The sequence below is a fragment of the Bidens hawaiensis genome, unplaced genomic scaffold, assembly GCF_021521415.1.
Source record: "Bidens hawaiensis isolate Kalapana, Puna unplaced genomic scaffold, B.hawaiensis_p1.1 tig00001032_1, whole genome shotgun sequence".
NCBI classification, from domain to species: Eukaryota; Viridiplantae; Streptophyta; class Magnoliopsida; order Asterales; family Asteraceae; genus Bidens; species Bidens hawaiensis.
In genome coordinates, this window is record NW_027491060.1 from 519,152 (window position 1) to 533,353 (window position 14,202).

Sequence of the window (14,202 nt, forward strand, 5' to 3'; positions counted from 1 at the left end):
TCGTTTAGAACTTGAACCGACATCGAGAGCGGTATCATTATTTACTATCAATATTATCTATTATTATTATTATTTTTATTAACAACATTTTAATTAATACGAAGATCATTATTCTTTAACTATTATTAATAGTATTATACAATATTAGAATTATTATTAATAATAATTACTGTTATTATCATTGTTATCTTATACATCTATATATATATATGTATATATATCTAACATATCTACCATATAAATTGGTGATAGTGAGATTTGAACCCCTTACCTCTCACTAGTAAAGTGAGTGTTCTACCATTGAGCCACATTCAAATTATCTTCACTGCATATTTCTAATTATTTATTATTATTATTATTATTATTATTATTATTATGTGGGAAGAAATGCATAATATGTGAAAGTGTTTGTGCCGAGTTTAAGTAGCTAGTTTTAATGTGTGGAGGTGTTAATGAAAAACTAAGACCATGCGTTTGTGTTGTGGGTGTTTTGCAACCCCCCCTCCCCTTCAAAACGCCCCCAACACCGTCCCGGGGTGTTTTAGGCTACTTTTTAGCCTTGAACATTTCCTATAGGTGTCAATATCGGTGAACATTATCGATCTAGCTATTACTACTTAGCTAAGCGTTACATCAATTATGGTTTTCTAGGCAGCCCAACAAGATGGGAGTTGTGGTTTATAGGGAATGTTATTTCAAAGAAAAAGTAACTAGGGAATTCAAGATTATCTTGAATTGTTTGTACGTAGAATTATAAGTTGCTTCACAGAAATAATTATCTCAAATCCAGATTAATGCATATATAAAATCTTCTTATACAATAAAGCACACCACAAAGTTATGTCCTCTCAACGAGTTATATATGGAACCGGCCAGTGGGGAAAGTAATCGATTATTACAACCGGCATAAGCACACATAACTCAAACAACTATGAAAAAATGTTAAGCCTTCGTTCTCCACTAGAAAATGAACTTATATATATATATATAGGGTTTAGCATTTGTTATTCTACATCAGCATCCAACTTGGAAACAATCCAGTAGGATTGTTGGCATTGGCACCAGCAACATTAATCATCACATCCGAGCCGATAGGGATGTATTTCAAATCACTGAAGTTAAAGATCGAAACAACATGCACGGTCATAAGGAGTAAATCTTGGTTAAACCCAGGGTGAATATTATTCATCTATTATATCATTTGGCTTTGAGGGAAAACCACAAAAAAGAGAACTGTTAGTGTTCAATCCAAGAGACTGCCGGAAGAACTCATCGGAGCGTGTCGGAAGAGGATTGTATGCAATGGTTTGTGCGCCGCCTCCCCACATTTGTCTGGTGATTACCTTAGCATTTTCTTCCAACTGCATATAAGAACTCTTTACTTAGGTTTATTCAGTTGTCTTAGATCAACAAACTATAACAAATGTATAAAGTGACATGTATTTTAAGGTTTAAGCTTAGGGCATGGTATATATAGTTAAATCTACATTGCTTGTCTTACAAATAACAAGTGTATAAAAAAATGGCATGCTATAGCTACACCACCCCTTCTGGTTTCACATCACTAAACGTTCGTTTGGAAATCACACTGACGGATGATTTGACCAAAAAAGTTAAACTTTGAAAATTATTGATCAGAACGGTCATTTAAAAAATACCCGGACGCCAGTAACCCGTTCTAATCATATTGGGTCAAACTTTGAAAGTTATTGATCAAAACAGCCGTTCAACCAATATATGGATAGCGTTTGAAATGATGTAAGATGAGATGCCACGTGTGTGTAATTGTGTATAGCTCGCCCAATAAAAATAATTACGTCACTTCTAAATTTAATTAAAATAGAAAAATCCTCCACAAAACACTAGCACAGCTTAAAAAATCTATGTGTGACAACTTCTATCTATTTCACAATATGTGAAAATTAGACATGGACATTATGGGGGGTCAATATTTATTTCATTCTAAGGATAGTACTAAGTTGAACGTTGTGTTAATGAGTATTACCTTCTTTCTTAGCGCTTTGTTTGTTTCAGATAGAACTTGCTCCTGGAGTATATAACGGGTCATTGATATAGGTAAGAAAACCAGAATAAATAATAAGTTGTTAAGTTATTTCATGTTTGTGGCGTAATGAATTTACATCAATGGAGATATACATACCTTTCTTTGGAGCTCAGCTAGCTGATCTACCATGCATTGAGTCTAGAAAGTAATTCAAAAAAGTAAGCAAAAGATACAGAATTTATATGAGCTTCCACCCTTGGTACGTTGTAGGAGATTATTTTATATATACGCTCATATAATAGATTATTAGATTAATAGTTAAATCTCTTCTTATATCTAAGCAAAATATGAATTAAAGAACACGAAAAAAGATATATCTCGCCGTAATTGCGATCCAACAATTTGAGTTGGAGATACACACCAGCTCAATTTGTTTAAGATCACAATGCAATCAAGTGGATTGTCTCAAAGTTTGAATTAAATTCCTAGTATTTAAGATTTGTTTAGTTACCTAGTTGTTTTAGAGTTATCTTTTGGTCTTTGTAAATTAGTATATCATATAAACACCTCCCATGTAATCGTTTTTTTTATCAACAAGAGTCATAAATCAGAAAAGAGTCGGCAATCAGTTAGGCATAACCACGGGAGGGTCTATTGACTCTCTGGTCACCGGAATTTGTTAAATTATTAAATACAAAAGTCGGATTCTAAGAAAAAATGAGTCGGACCTCATAGTTATAGTCGAATGAAAAAATAACCTTGTGATAACTCCCTGACTAAAAAATTCTAGGTCCATCACTGTCGGCAAGTCGCAACTACTTAGCTCCACATTAATCTTGTGTCATGTGTTTCTTGTTCTCGAAATACTATTGATTTCCATAAATTGGTATCGAACCGTTTAAGATTCATTTATGCCCTAATATCCCAGGTTCATCACAATGGTAGTCGTGATTATCACAAAAGAAACTGGTGGTGTATCTTTTCAATTCCTGATGTTAACAACATCCAACTTGACACCATGGGTGATCAGAATGGAGGCAATGATCAGTGATGCCCAGGGAATTTGGGTGCTTCTCGAACATAATTAACAATAGGTTTCAATATATTGGAGTCAAGTTTGTACCTTCGTTGATCTGATTTTCCTCAAAGACGACTCAAGTTGATACTCGAGTTGCTCAAGCTCTAGCGCATTTAATGTGGCCAAATCTTCCCCAAGAAGGTTTCTGCGTTTAACCATTCAAGTATACAATAAAACTTGTTTGTTTGATTAACGAAATGAAGACAGTAGGTTTCGGCATTGACATTTTACCTTTGGGACACTTGCATATTCTCCATTCTTGCCTTTAGCCTTAGATATTCATGGTAGTAGTACTGCTCAAATATTTTAATGTTATGGTTGAGCATGGGAGGTCATATATACCAAAATAATAATAAAAGAAAAGTATATTTATACACATAATAAGATATAACACATTAACACCTTTTGTAAATTTGGTGCACACACAAATAACTTCATAGTATATATGAAGTTTCTTGTCCCACATTATGTCATACAAGTTAGTTTAATTATCATATGTAAAACCGAATATGTACTCCTCAAACTGTCTAGTGGTTTTTAAATGGATGTCCAAAAGATTCTTCAGGGTACGGTAATAATCATTTATACCACAATGACTCAGTTTGTTGATAACTGTGCATCTATGCACCTAGATGACATCAGAACTCAAATAAAAAAAAGGATTTTTGTGAAATTTATGTTATTTTGTTCATAATCAAGTAAAAGTCCTATATGTAAATCTTAGATGATTAGCAACAAACCTGGCTCTCATTTTCTGGTTCGCTGGCTTTTAGTACTCCATAATTACAGCTGTGGTACTTTTCAATTGTTTTCACCATGCTGAAAATAATGGAATGTCCATGAACAAATATAAATAATGCTTCAAATGATTCTTTAATTACATTATCTTAATTTGGGTTATGTTCTAAGTTCCCCTAGCTAACTCATTTCTGCATGTGCACAAATTAACATCTTTTTAATGTTTTCTAAGAAAAGTAACCCATGTATGATGAAATCTTACAATACCTATTGTTAATGTTTTTAGACTTGAAGATGAATTATAATTTATTTTGAATGATTCTAGGGTATATGTATATTGTTCTTGTTCCTTCTAATAGCTTATCAATTAAAATTCTTGAGCGTCACCATAATAATATCATTTTTATGCATGTCTATTGTCTTCCCATGTGATAATACTATCATTTTGTTAACTAGGGTTCTGAAACTTTTTTATTTAATATTCACAATAATAGGGATCCAAATGATTTGCAATTTTGCAGCTTTTCCTGATATCCTTCTCTGATAAAAACATCAAATTTATCTGGAAAGAAAAAACAAAAATCTGAACAGTGATTCTCAGAATCTCTGATGATGCTCACTGCTTATTTAAAGTTATTAAAACATGGTCAACTTGGGCTAAGTTCTAGATGTAACAAGACACCAAGAACACAATAAAAACTGTAACCCTTAAAACTAATATGAAGATATATCTATTAGTGTATAAAAATATGAAAATTAAATTATTAAACATAAAAAAAACGGATCTTGAAAAAGCCCTTCATATATTAATTGGCCAGGTTGATTCTCTTCGAATTATGCGTATTTTACATGTTTTAAATGATCAAGACAATCTATACAAAGCCAGGAAAAGATAGATCTTGTGTAATTCTATAAGACTATATATAATAACACACATTAAAAGATCTAAATGGCAAAGCTTTAGATCTGAAAACATAACATTACCTAGAGCTACTACAGAATTCATAAAGCTTGCCACTATTTGAGAAGATGATGAGAGCAACTTCAGCGTCACAAAGAACCGAGAGTTCATAAGCTTTCTTGAGAAGGCCATTTCTTCTTTTACAAAAGGTAACCTGCCTGCTAATCTTGTTCTCAATTCTCTTCAGTTCTACTCTCCCTCTTCCCATGATTATTATTTGTTAGTAAAAACAAAATATGTTTTTTACTTGTCCTTGTTTCAACAGAGAAAAGAGAAAAGTGAGAAGAAAATGGAAACCCTGAGGAGATATATCTTTGGGCAACTTTCATCTACCATTGGTTTGTTCTTTCTGTACATGACTACCAGTTTAAAACAATAAATAAAATTTATCTTTTGGCATTACATTATACTATATATAGCTAGAATCCATTTTCCCTACATTATTGATGTATTTTGATTCTTTTTGTACTGTAAGGAATATATTATAAAAACAGGACTACAAAAGTAATGAAGAATATACAGAATTACCTACTTTTGTATATTGAGTGAAACTCTTATTAATTAGAGCTGCTTAATTATGCAAACATTTTTAAGAGCAATATAAGCATAGATTAATATTGGACAGCTTAATTATACATAGATGTTTAGTAGGAAATAGTAAAACTCAAAGCAATGGATATTTGAATTAGTCATCAAGAGTTTTTTTTATTTTTTCTATTTCCAAAAAATGTTTATATATATAGTTTGTTATTTTTTAATAGATATACACGGTATAATCATGATTTTATAATCTTCTATCCTCAATTACATACAATTACGATCTAGTTTGATTGTGTAAGTCAGTTAATCCGTGGTGTAAGAATCTTCGTCTATAATCGATAGGTTTTTGATTCCGTTTAATAAATACGATTTAACTGTGACAGTGCTTATACTTCTCATGCTCCACATTCAAATTCATGTATTAGAACAGGCCATTCACTATTGGATTCTAGCAAATATATCAAGATTTAAAATATGAGCCTCATTTGTTTACATTGGGCCAAGTAAATCACAACAAATTAATAATTCTCACATGTGGACCTCTTTCTCATTATTGTATTTTTCGGTTATATGTCTATATCTATGATATGGTTTGTTTGTTACAACTAGTTTGTTAAGTGGTTGAGTATAAAATTAAAGTCGGATTTATGACGGGCTTTTATTTGTCTCCTTATAACCGAACATGTCTCATTAAAAGAAACCAACAGAACGAACTCCAAATGGCAAATAGCTAATACATTCATAATTCATAAGATAAAAGGATTACCTCATGGCTGATGCTATAGATATGGTGAACAATTAGTAAGTCAACACCATTTTAATAATATTCATCAACTATCTTTGTCATGCACTTTTGAGTGTATACGTCAATTTCTATATTATAATGAGGTTTGGTATCTAATCATTCTTCTGGAATGATTCTTAGATCTGTCTTGTTGTTTGACTTGGGACCCTTAAATGGTTCTAGCAATTCCTAGTTCATACAGGCAGGTCTTTTAGAAGATCATGGTTTCGAGCAAACTTATTATCGTTTCTGCGTTATATACATGTGCAGGTAATTAAAACATGATTCTCTTCCTGAGTGTCAGCAAGGACATGTTGTTATATGCTAAGAAAACTTATGCTTTTTATTCAAAAATATTATCTTTACCTTCATGTTTTTATTCAAAAAAGACAGTTTTCTACACTAAAATTCAAACTTTTCAAAAACTATTGAAGTTTTTATTAAAAGTTTGTCACACTTTATGTTATTTTGGATAGTATACTAATTAGCGGCCTCTCTATCTTCTGGAATAGAGGTAGGTTTGCCACCAGATCGTACCAGTAGAATTTTACTGGGTGCGCTGTTGGGTTGGTTAATTTTTTACGTGCGTGAGGGTTTAGTCGTTAATAATCTATCCACAATGTTGTTTAAGAAATTATGATTTATGAACTGCTTTGTTTGGTGTAGCTGTAATGGCATATGATATCTTTGATCCAACCGCGAACATAACAATTACTTGGGATGTAATTTCATGGACTCCGGACGGCTATGTGGTAAGTAAACATGAGAAAATTATTGGGTAGGTAACGCCCTAACGGGGTCAACACAAATAAATATTATTACAAAGTCAAACAGGTTGGGTTTATTGATATTTAATGTGTCAAATATGATTAAAAGGTGATGAAGTTTCAATTTTAACCTATTTTTTGAGTGAAATGATTTTAGAGGTTTTATGCATTAAAACTACACTTCTCACGACTTTTAATCCGGTCATTAATCTCCTCTCTGTGCGTAGCTTTTATGATTTTATGTGTTTGACCCGTTATGAACAAAACCTGACCTGTAAATGGAGAGGTAATATTGATAGGTTGTGACGAATTGACGGTTACTTGACATAAGCAATTTGCAGGCTGTGGTGAAGATGAACAACTACCAAATGTATCGCCAAATTATGAATCCAGGATGGACTTTAGGATGGACATGGGCTAAAAAGGAAGTAATCTGGTCTATTGTGGGAGCTCAAGTAACAGATCAAGGAGATTGCAAGGAATTCCCGAGTAAGTTTCCTCATTCGTGTGAGAAGAATCCAATAATCATTGACATGCAGCCGGGAACACCTTACAACCAACAGTTCCAGAATTGCTGCAAGGGTGGTATTTTAAGTTCATTGGGCCAAGATCCCGTGAATTCACTGTCGGCGTTTCAGTTGAGTGTTGGGAACTCGGGGAACACGTATAGAACGGTCAGCCCGCCCAAAAATTTTTCCCTGTTGGGTCCCACTCAAGGCTACACCTGCAGCCCTGTATCGACCGTGCCATCTTCTGTTTCTTTATCATCTGGTGGCCATAGAAAGAATCGGGCTTTGAGTAAGTTTCATTGTCCATGAGGTATGGTTTTGCCTTGAGGTGGCAAGATAGGCGGGTTGGGTAACAGGTCAAAATGCGTTTAGGCTTAAACAAGTCATTATTTAGAATGGGTCAAAGAAGAAATGATTTAAAAAATTATTTTTTATTACAACAACAATATTATTAAAACAATTATCTTACAAAACTTCAAAAAAAATGATTTAAAAATTGTATGTGTTAATAATAGACTTTGGGCATCCTCAACGCGTTTAACTCATTTTGATCCATTATAAAAAGCCAAAATCGACCCATTCACGTCACCTCTTGCTTTCTCCTAACAAAAATTGCTTCCTAATTTGTGACCGTTGATTTTGCAGTGACGTGGCAATTGGTTTGCACTTACTCGCAGTTGCGAGCCTCAAAAACTCCGACTTGTTGCGTCTCCATGTCATCTTTTTACAATAGTGAGATTACATCTTGTCCTTCCTGTGCTTGTGGCTGCATGAACAATGAAAACTGTGTTAAGTAAGCCTTCTGCAGCCCGGTTTGAAGATTATGCAAATAAGATATATAGTTGAAATTCTTGATCATAACTGTTAAAAAATTCTTGTAACACAGAACCGAATCGACTTTACCACAAATGGAAGGTGTTGTTCCCTTGAAGCGATGTACTCAACACATGTGCCCGATTCGGGTTCATTGGCACGTCAAAAAGAACTATAACGCGTATTGGCGTGTGAGGATCACCATCACTAACTTGTGCTACAATTTAAACTACACAAAATGGACACTTGTTGCTCAACATCCAAATCTAAACAATGTTGCCAAAGTTAACAGCTTTATCTACAAGCCTCTACGCGTATACGGATCCATAAGTAAGTTATTAAAACAAAGAATAAACTATCGTATACCTGTAATCATGTTCTAATTTTAAATTTATTGGCTGCAAATGTAGATGACACAGGTATGTTTTATGGCGTACAGAAGCTCGAGAACGATGTTCTACTGGAAGCAGGTTCAAACGGAAGTGTGTATACAGAGATGATTCTTAAAAATGATCGAAGCATATTCACATTGAATCATGGTTGGGCGTTCCCTCGGAAGGTTTATTTCAATGGTGATGAGTGCATAATGCCGTTGAATGTTTCTTACCCGTGTCTTCCAAATTCGGTCATTTCTGTTTCGGATATAGGAAGACTGGTGGTTTTGCAAGTTTTAGTTGCAATTCTTTATCAATCTCTATAAATAGAGTAAATTGGATTGTGGGTTCAGATCTTTTACTGTTTATAAATATATTGTTGTTAGCAAGAATCAGTAGGGAGCTAAATCACTTAACATGAGACTCAATTATCTTCATAATTTAAGTCTATTAACTATTGGATTGAGTCCAGTACATTTACCCAATGTGAGAGCCCAATGAAATTACAAGCATATTGCAATTCACTAAAAGCCCGACACACAGTCACACACACATACATACAAGTATAATATGACGTATCCGGCATCCATAAAACATTATTCATCATAACTTGCTGATTGCCATGAGAACTCAAGATAGATTTCTTCCCAAATGAGAGAGACTTGTGAGGAGTTGATCCAAGAGTTGGTAGACTTTTGTTTGCAAGGGATACTGGCATGTTCGTGTCATCAATAATTTTCCTAGGGTTATGGTCGTGTGATCAAATGGATATTGTCTTGTGATCATTCCAAGGTGATCCGTGCCATTATTCTTACTACTATGTGGAGTTTGTGGAAGACTCGGAATGAATTGGTGTTTCATCACACGACATATCCTTGGAAAAATTATTAAAGATGCTAAGGTTCTTTACTCTCTTTTTTGAAACCTTTATGCTCTTATGCATTTCCAATAAATCCATAATGCTTCATGTTCTTACGGATAAAGAATCGGACGAAATTGCAATCAACAAAGTGGGTTTACAGATTTTTAATTATAAATTGTTGCTTCTAACTACTTATTCTGTTTTCAATAAAATTGTCTAAAAAATGCTAGACTTGGACACCAAATTACATCGCCAAAGTCAAACTTTTACAACAAATATTATCATAACTACTCCAAATAGGTGAGATCAAAAGAACACCAATCCTCCCACGTTTAATCCTTGACCGATTCCGAACCCAAGATATATAGTCAAGGACCTTGACATCTTAAACAATTTTTTCAAAAGAAATTAACGTGTGCTCAAAAACCAATCCATTCCGAGCCTTCCACTCTAAATCCACATAGTAGTAGGAATAGGAATAACAGAATAATGGCACGAGTCACTTTCTACTCTCTAATATAGAAACCTATATGAACTTATACATATTCAATAAATCTCTAATCCTTCATGTTCTTACCGTCCTACGGATAGAAAATAGGACGAAAATATTGCAATGTACTTTTAAGTTTACAAAATTAATTTCATTGTAAATTGTTGCTTCTATTTCTTTGGTTTTAATAAAATGGTCGTTAAAAAATTATAAAATAGAATTCAATATACTATTCACGTACACTACAGTTGCAATTATAATTTGGTTTTAATGATTGACTTTAAAGCCCAAAGAAATGTCAACAGGGGTTGCCTCGAGATGGTTGCTGGCTTCACGACTGATTCTTTTCACCATTTAAAATGGGCAAAGATTTTAAATTACACGAATGCAACTATCAAACCATTTCTCATGGTAGAGTAACACTCACGATACCTGTTGTGGTGGGGCTTTAAACATCAAGTTAAAGCGGTACATTACTGGCACATACACATTGAGGCTTTAACTAACTCACTCCTTTAACACTGTGTTGTGGATTAAAGAGTCATTACAACGTTAAAGGCCCGCCATTGCCTTTTAAAAGCATTTGGCCACCACCATTTCCTTGTTAAACTCAGTTACCATTTGTTTGTTTGCCGCGCGGGACTTAATGTTCTGGCGCAGTGTTAAAGTCGTGTTACAATGTCACATTACTTTTGGCGTCCTTGTTGAAGCCCCACAACAAGTAGCCTAATGAAATTAAAATTACTTGAATTTAACTATAAAACCATGTCTCCGTATATCTAGGAGATCAAAATTGCTTGGTTATTGAAAACTCTATCATTTCAACCTTGTCATATATACCAGCATGCCGTAAAAATGCCTCTAAAACCTTGTTATGAAATATTGAGATAGACATTTGATTGGGAGTGTCGAGCATCTCATCAAACGAACTGCAAGTGAAAGATGGGATTATGTACTATGCGAAATTTTAGTGATCAGATGTTTTTAACCTATGAGATTAGCATTCTAATTATCTTTGTATGTTTTTTCTTTTCATGTTCTTTCATTTAGCTCTTTTGAATGTTTTTTTCTTTTCATGTTCTTTCATTTAGCTCTTTTGAATGTTTTTCAAAAGAGAACAAAAATTGATTAATTTCCTAAAAAATAAATAATGGTCATTCGTAGCTCTACGCATTTTTTTTCGACGTCCTTGTCTTTAAAAAAATGTGTTTGATTCACTTAAAATACATTTTATAATGGTTAATAGAGCCTTTTAATATGTATGTTTCATAAAAATAATGATAATTCAAATAGTACTTCTTAATCAATCAGGCATTTTAATAACTTACCACAAGATTAATGCTAAACATCCTCTAAAAAAATAAGACACCTCACTTTTTGGATTTTGAACTTTCATTACAATTGTGTAACGTTAGAATATACATTTTATGTCTAATAACACGGTTGTCTAGGAATTTTTTCAACAATTTGGTAAAAATTTCGTGACGAGCCAAAAAAGTACTCGGTATTGATGTCTGTTTTTATGATTTATCAATCGACGTCATGTGTCAGAATCCCTTTAACCATATCACAAATGTATTCGATTTTTTGGCTCTCAATCAATGTAAAACACATGTGTTGCATATCATAACTATATTTCTTTGGGTTTCTCTTCTGATTGTTATACCTGATGCATGTATCGTATAGGTATAAACCAAACTTGATACCGTATGAAACTGAATTCCCACTACATGAGGCTGATGAATTTTACTAGTTACCTACAAATACAAAAAGAAATATATATATATATATATATATATATATATATATATATATATATATATATATATATATATAGGGTGAGGATTCTAAGAGTATTTTTTGGAATTAAGAACTTTGAGAACCATTTTTGCCAAAAAAAGAAAAACCTTACAAATTTTATAAACAAAAAAAAACCAAAATATTTAAAAAAATAAAAAAAATCAAAAAATTTTATTTTTCATCCCGTTTTCATAATAATAAAAAAACCCTAACTATACACATGTATATTTTTATTTAAACTCGATTTACATTTTTTAGAACGACGATTTTCTTGTATTTAGGCTACTGCAATCTCCAAATTAGAGAGCCTCGATGCTCCACTCTAGCCACACTATGTTGTCTTAACCGAGCCCACGCTGGTTTCAGAGTTTGGCTTAGGCATTCCCCCGGGAAACCATTGTAACACCCCGACCAAAGGCGGATTATACATCGGGGCGCCACATATTGTTTCATTACTCGTGACACTATTGGGTGTCAATATTTAATAAATACATTCATTCGCGCACGCGCAAAGTAAACACAAGATAACATAAATCAATATATTATAAGGCAAAATATTATAACAACAAATAACTTGTCTTGATACATTTTAATCTAGGTCCAAAATAAAGAAAACTTCCTATGTGTCCACAAGCTCCAAAACAGCTACTGCAAACCTGAACATGTGTTAAAATAAACGTCAAACACTTGCGTGTTGGTGAGAAATCAAGTTTAATATCATACATAGATAACAATAAATCTGCGCGCAACACGTGTATGTCTGGTGTTTAACAAGGGTGCAATCAGATTGTGATCAAGCCTAAATAGATCATAGCTCATAGTTCATAGTTCAATCCGTGCTCCCAAATGAGCACAAAAACGAGAAAAACATCTGTGCAAGTGTAAACAAAGAAAACCGTAAACGATAGGTCTCCCGTGTTCATCTAATGGATCCATGAAAACTGCGGAATAGGCCGAACAAAGCGGTTAATGATACACACATACAAATAAACAGCCAAGTAAACGTCCTCAACACATGGGATACTGCGCGACTAAAGTTCATAAACCAGTTTATGACTCAAGTTTGTACGAACACATGAACATCCCAAAACATTAAAAATAAAAAGGGATTAGGTACGAGATTACTCACTTGATAAACGATGCGGTGAAAGATAATGCAAGAACCAACTTTAAACAAGTACAAGTTAACCTATAAATAAGATTATTGTTTTAATGATTTGTTTTAAGTCTTGATTACAAGTTAGCATAATTAATAAGTAAATTATTATATATAATATGTTACCGGAAAAGCAGGACAGAATAGGGAGGAAGACGGAGGCAAAGAGAGACGGCAGAGGATCAACGGCAGAGAGCAAGGAAGAACAGGAGAGATCAAGTGCTTGTGTGTGTAGTGTTAGGAAAAATAATACTATTATTTATAGGGAAACTCTAGGGAACACAATCCCTAGAAAAAGGGGAAAAGATCTCAAAAAGCAAAAGATTCCAAAAGCAAAAGATATCAGAAGATATGGCAGCTGCAGGGGGGCAAGATAAAGCTGACAGGGAACAGTAAAAAGCATGGGCGGATCAGATAAAGGTACTGGTCAAGCATGGAAAAAGCAGATCTCAAAAGATAATGTCAGTCACTTTTTCTGTCAACCAATGGGGTTGGTGCGCATGCTGCGCCAAAAGTGGCTTTTCAGACATAAGATAGGTCAGGTCAACAACACAGGAGATAAGACAACACAAAAGCAAACGGCTAGATTAAACAGAAGAAAACTCAAAGGGTTTAGCGCGAGAAGGCTAAGGCGCGCCGCGGGAAGAATCACATTCCTTAGCGCGCCGCGGGAAGAATCACATTTCTTAGCGCGCCGCGGGAGGAACTAAAATTCCTAGCGCGCCGCGGGAAGAACTATAATTCTTCGCGCGTCGAGGGATGAACTACGATTCTTAGCGCGCTACGAGAAGAACTACAAATCCTTAGCGCGTCGCGGGAAGAACTACCGTTCTTAGCGCGCTGCGAGAAGAATTACAATTCTTAGCGCGCTGCGAGAAGAGTTCGTCTCGCGTATCGCTGGAACAGATGGTCTTCACGCAGGCTTCCTTGTAAGGAGTCTGGCGCGTGAAGCTGCGCAGACAACCTTAGGCGGGAAGGAACAAAGGACAAGCAAAGAGTTAGAAGAAAAAGAGGGAAACAAGGCGTAAGGGCGGGACGACGGCAAGAGAGAAAAAAAGGCGGGACGGCGACAAGAGGGAAAAGAAGGCGGGAAGAGAGAAGAAGAGGGATGGGACGGCGGAAAGAAAGAGAGAGAAAGAGGCGGGAAGGAAAATATATTATTATTATTAAAAGTAAAATATAAGTATAAATAAATATTAAATCATAAAAGAAAGAGATCGGGTCAGAGAAACGGGTACCTGGGTCGGGTCGGATCGGGGCAGATGTCACAGTCTCCCCTACTTTAAGAAATTTCGTCCCGAAATTTATCTCGAAGTAGGTTGCGC

General features: G+C 34.4%; 2 protein-coding genes across 2 annotated transcripts; one reads left to right on the plus strand and one right to left on the minus strand.

Moving 5' to 3' along the window:
• Positions 1–998: 998 nt before the first annotated feature.
• LOC143552836 (agamous-like MADS-box protein MADS2) lies at positions 999–5,305 on the minus strand. Its single transcript, XM_077042960.1, has 8 exons — positions 4,806–5,305; positions 3,824–3,902; positions 3,315–3,376; positions 3,129–3,228; positions 2,162–2,203; positions 2,006–2,047; positions 1,235–1,361; positions 999–1,158 (listed from the first exon to the last, which is right to left on the minus strand). The coding sequence occupies exons 1-8, from the start codon at positions 4,988–4,990 to the stop codon at positions 1,010–1,012; spliced, it is 786 nt and encodes a 261-aa protein (XP_076899075.1). The 5' UTR covers positions 4,991–5,305; the 3' UTR covers positions 999–1,009.
• Positions 5,306–6,622: 1,317 nt separating this feature from the next.
• On the plus strand, positions 6,623–8,975 carry LOC143552847 (COBRA-like protein 4). The gene is made up of 5 exons (XM_077042968.1): positions 6,623–6,858; positions 7,215–7,671; positions 8,028–8,175; positions 8,269–8,525; positions 8,606–8,975. Exons 1-5 carry the CDS (start codon positions 6,778–6,780, stop codon positions 8,893–8,895), a joined length of 1,233 nt encoding a protein of 410 aa, XP_076899083.1. The 5' UTR covers positions 6,623–6,777; the 3' UTR covers positions 8,896–8,975.
• Positions 8,976–14,202: the final 5,227 nt, after the last annotated feature.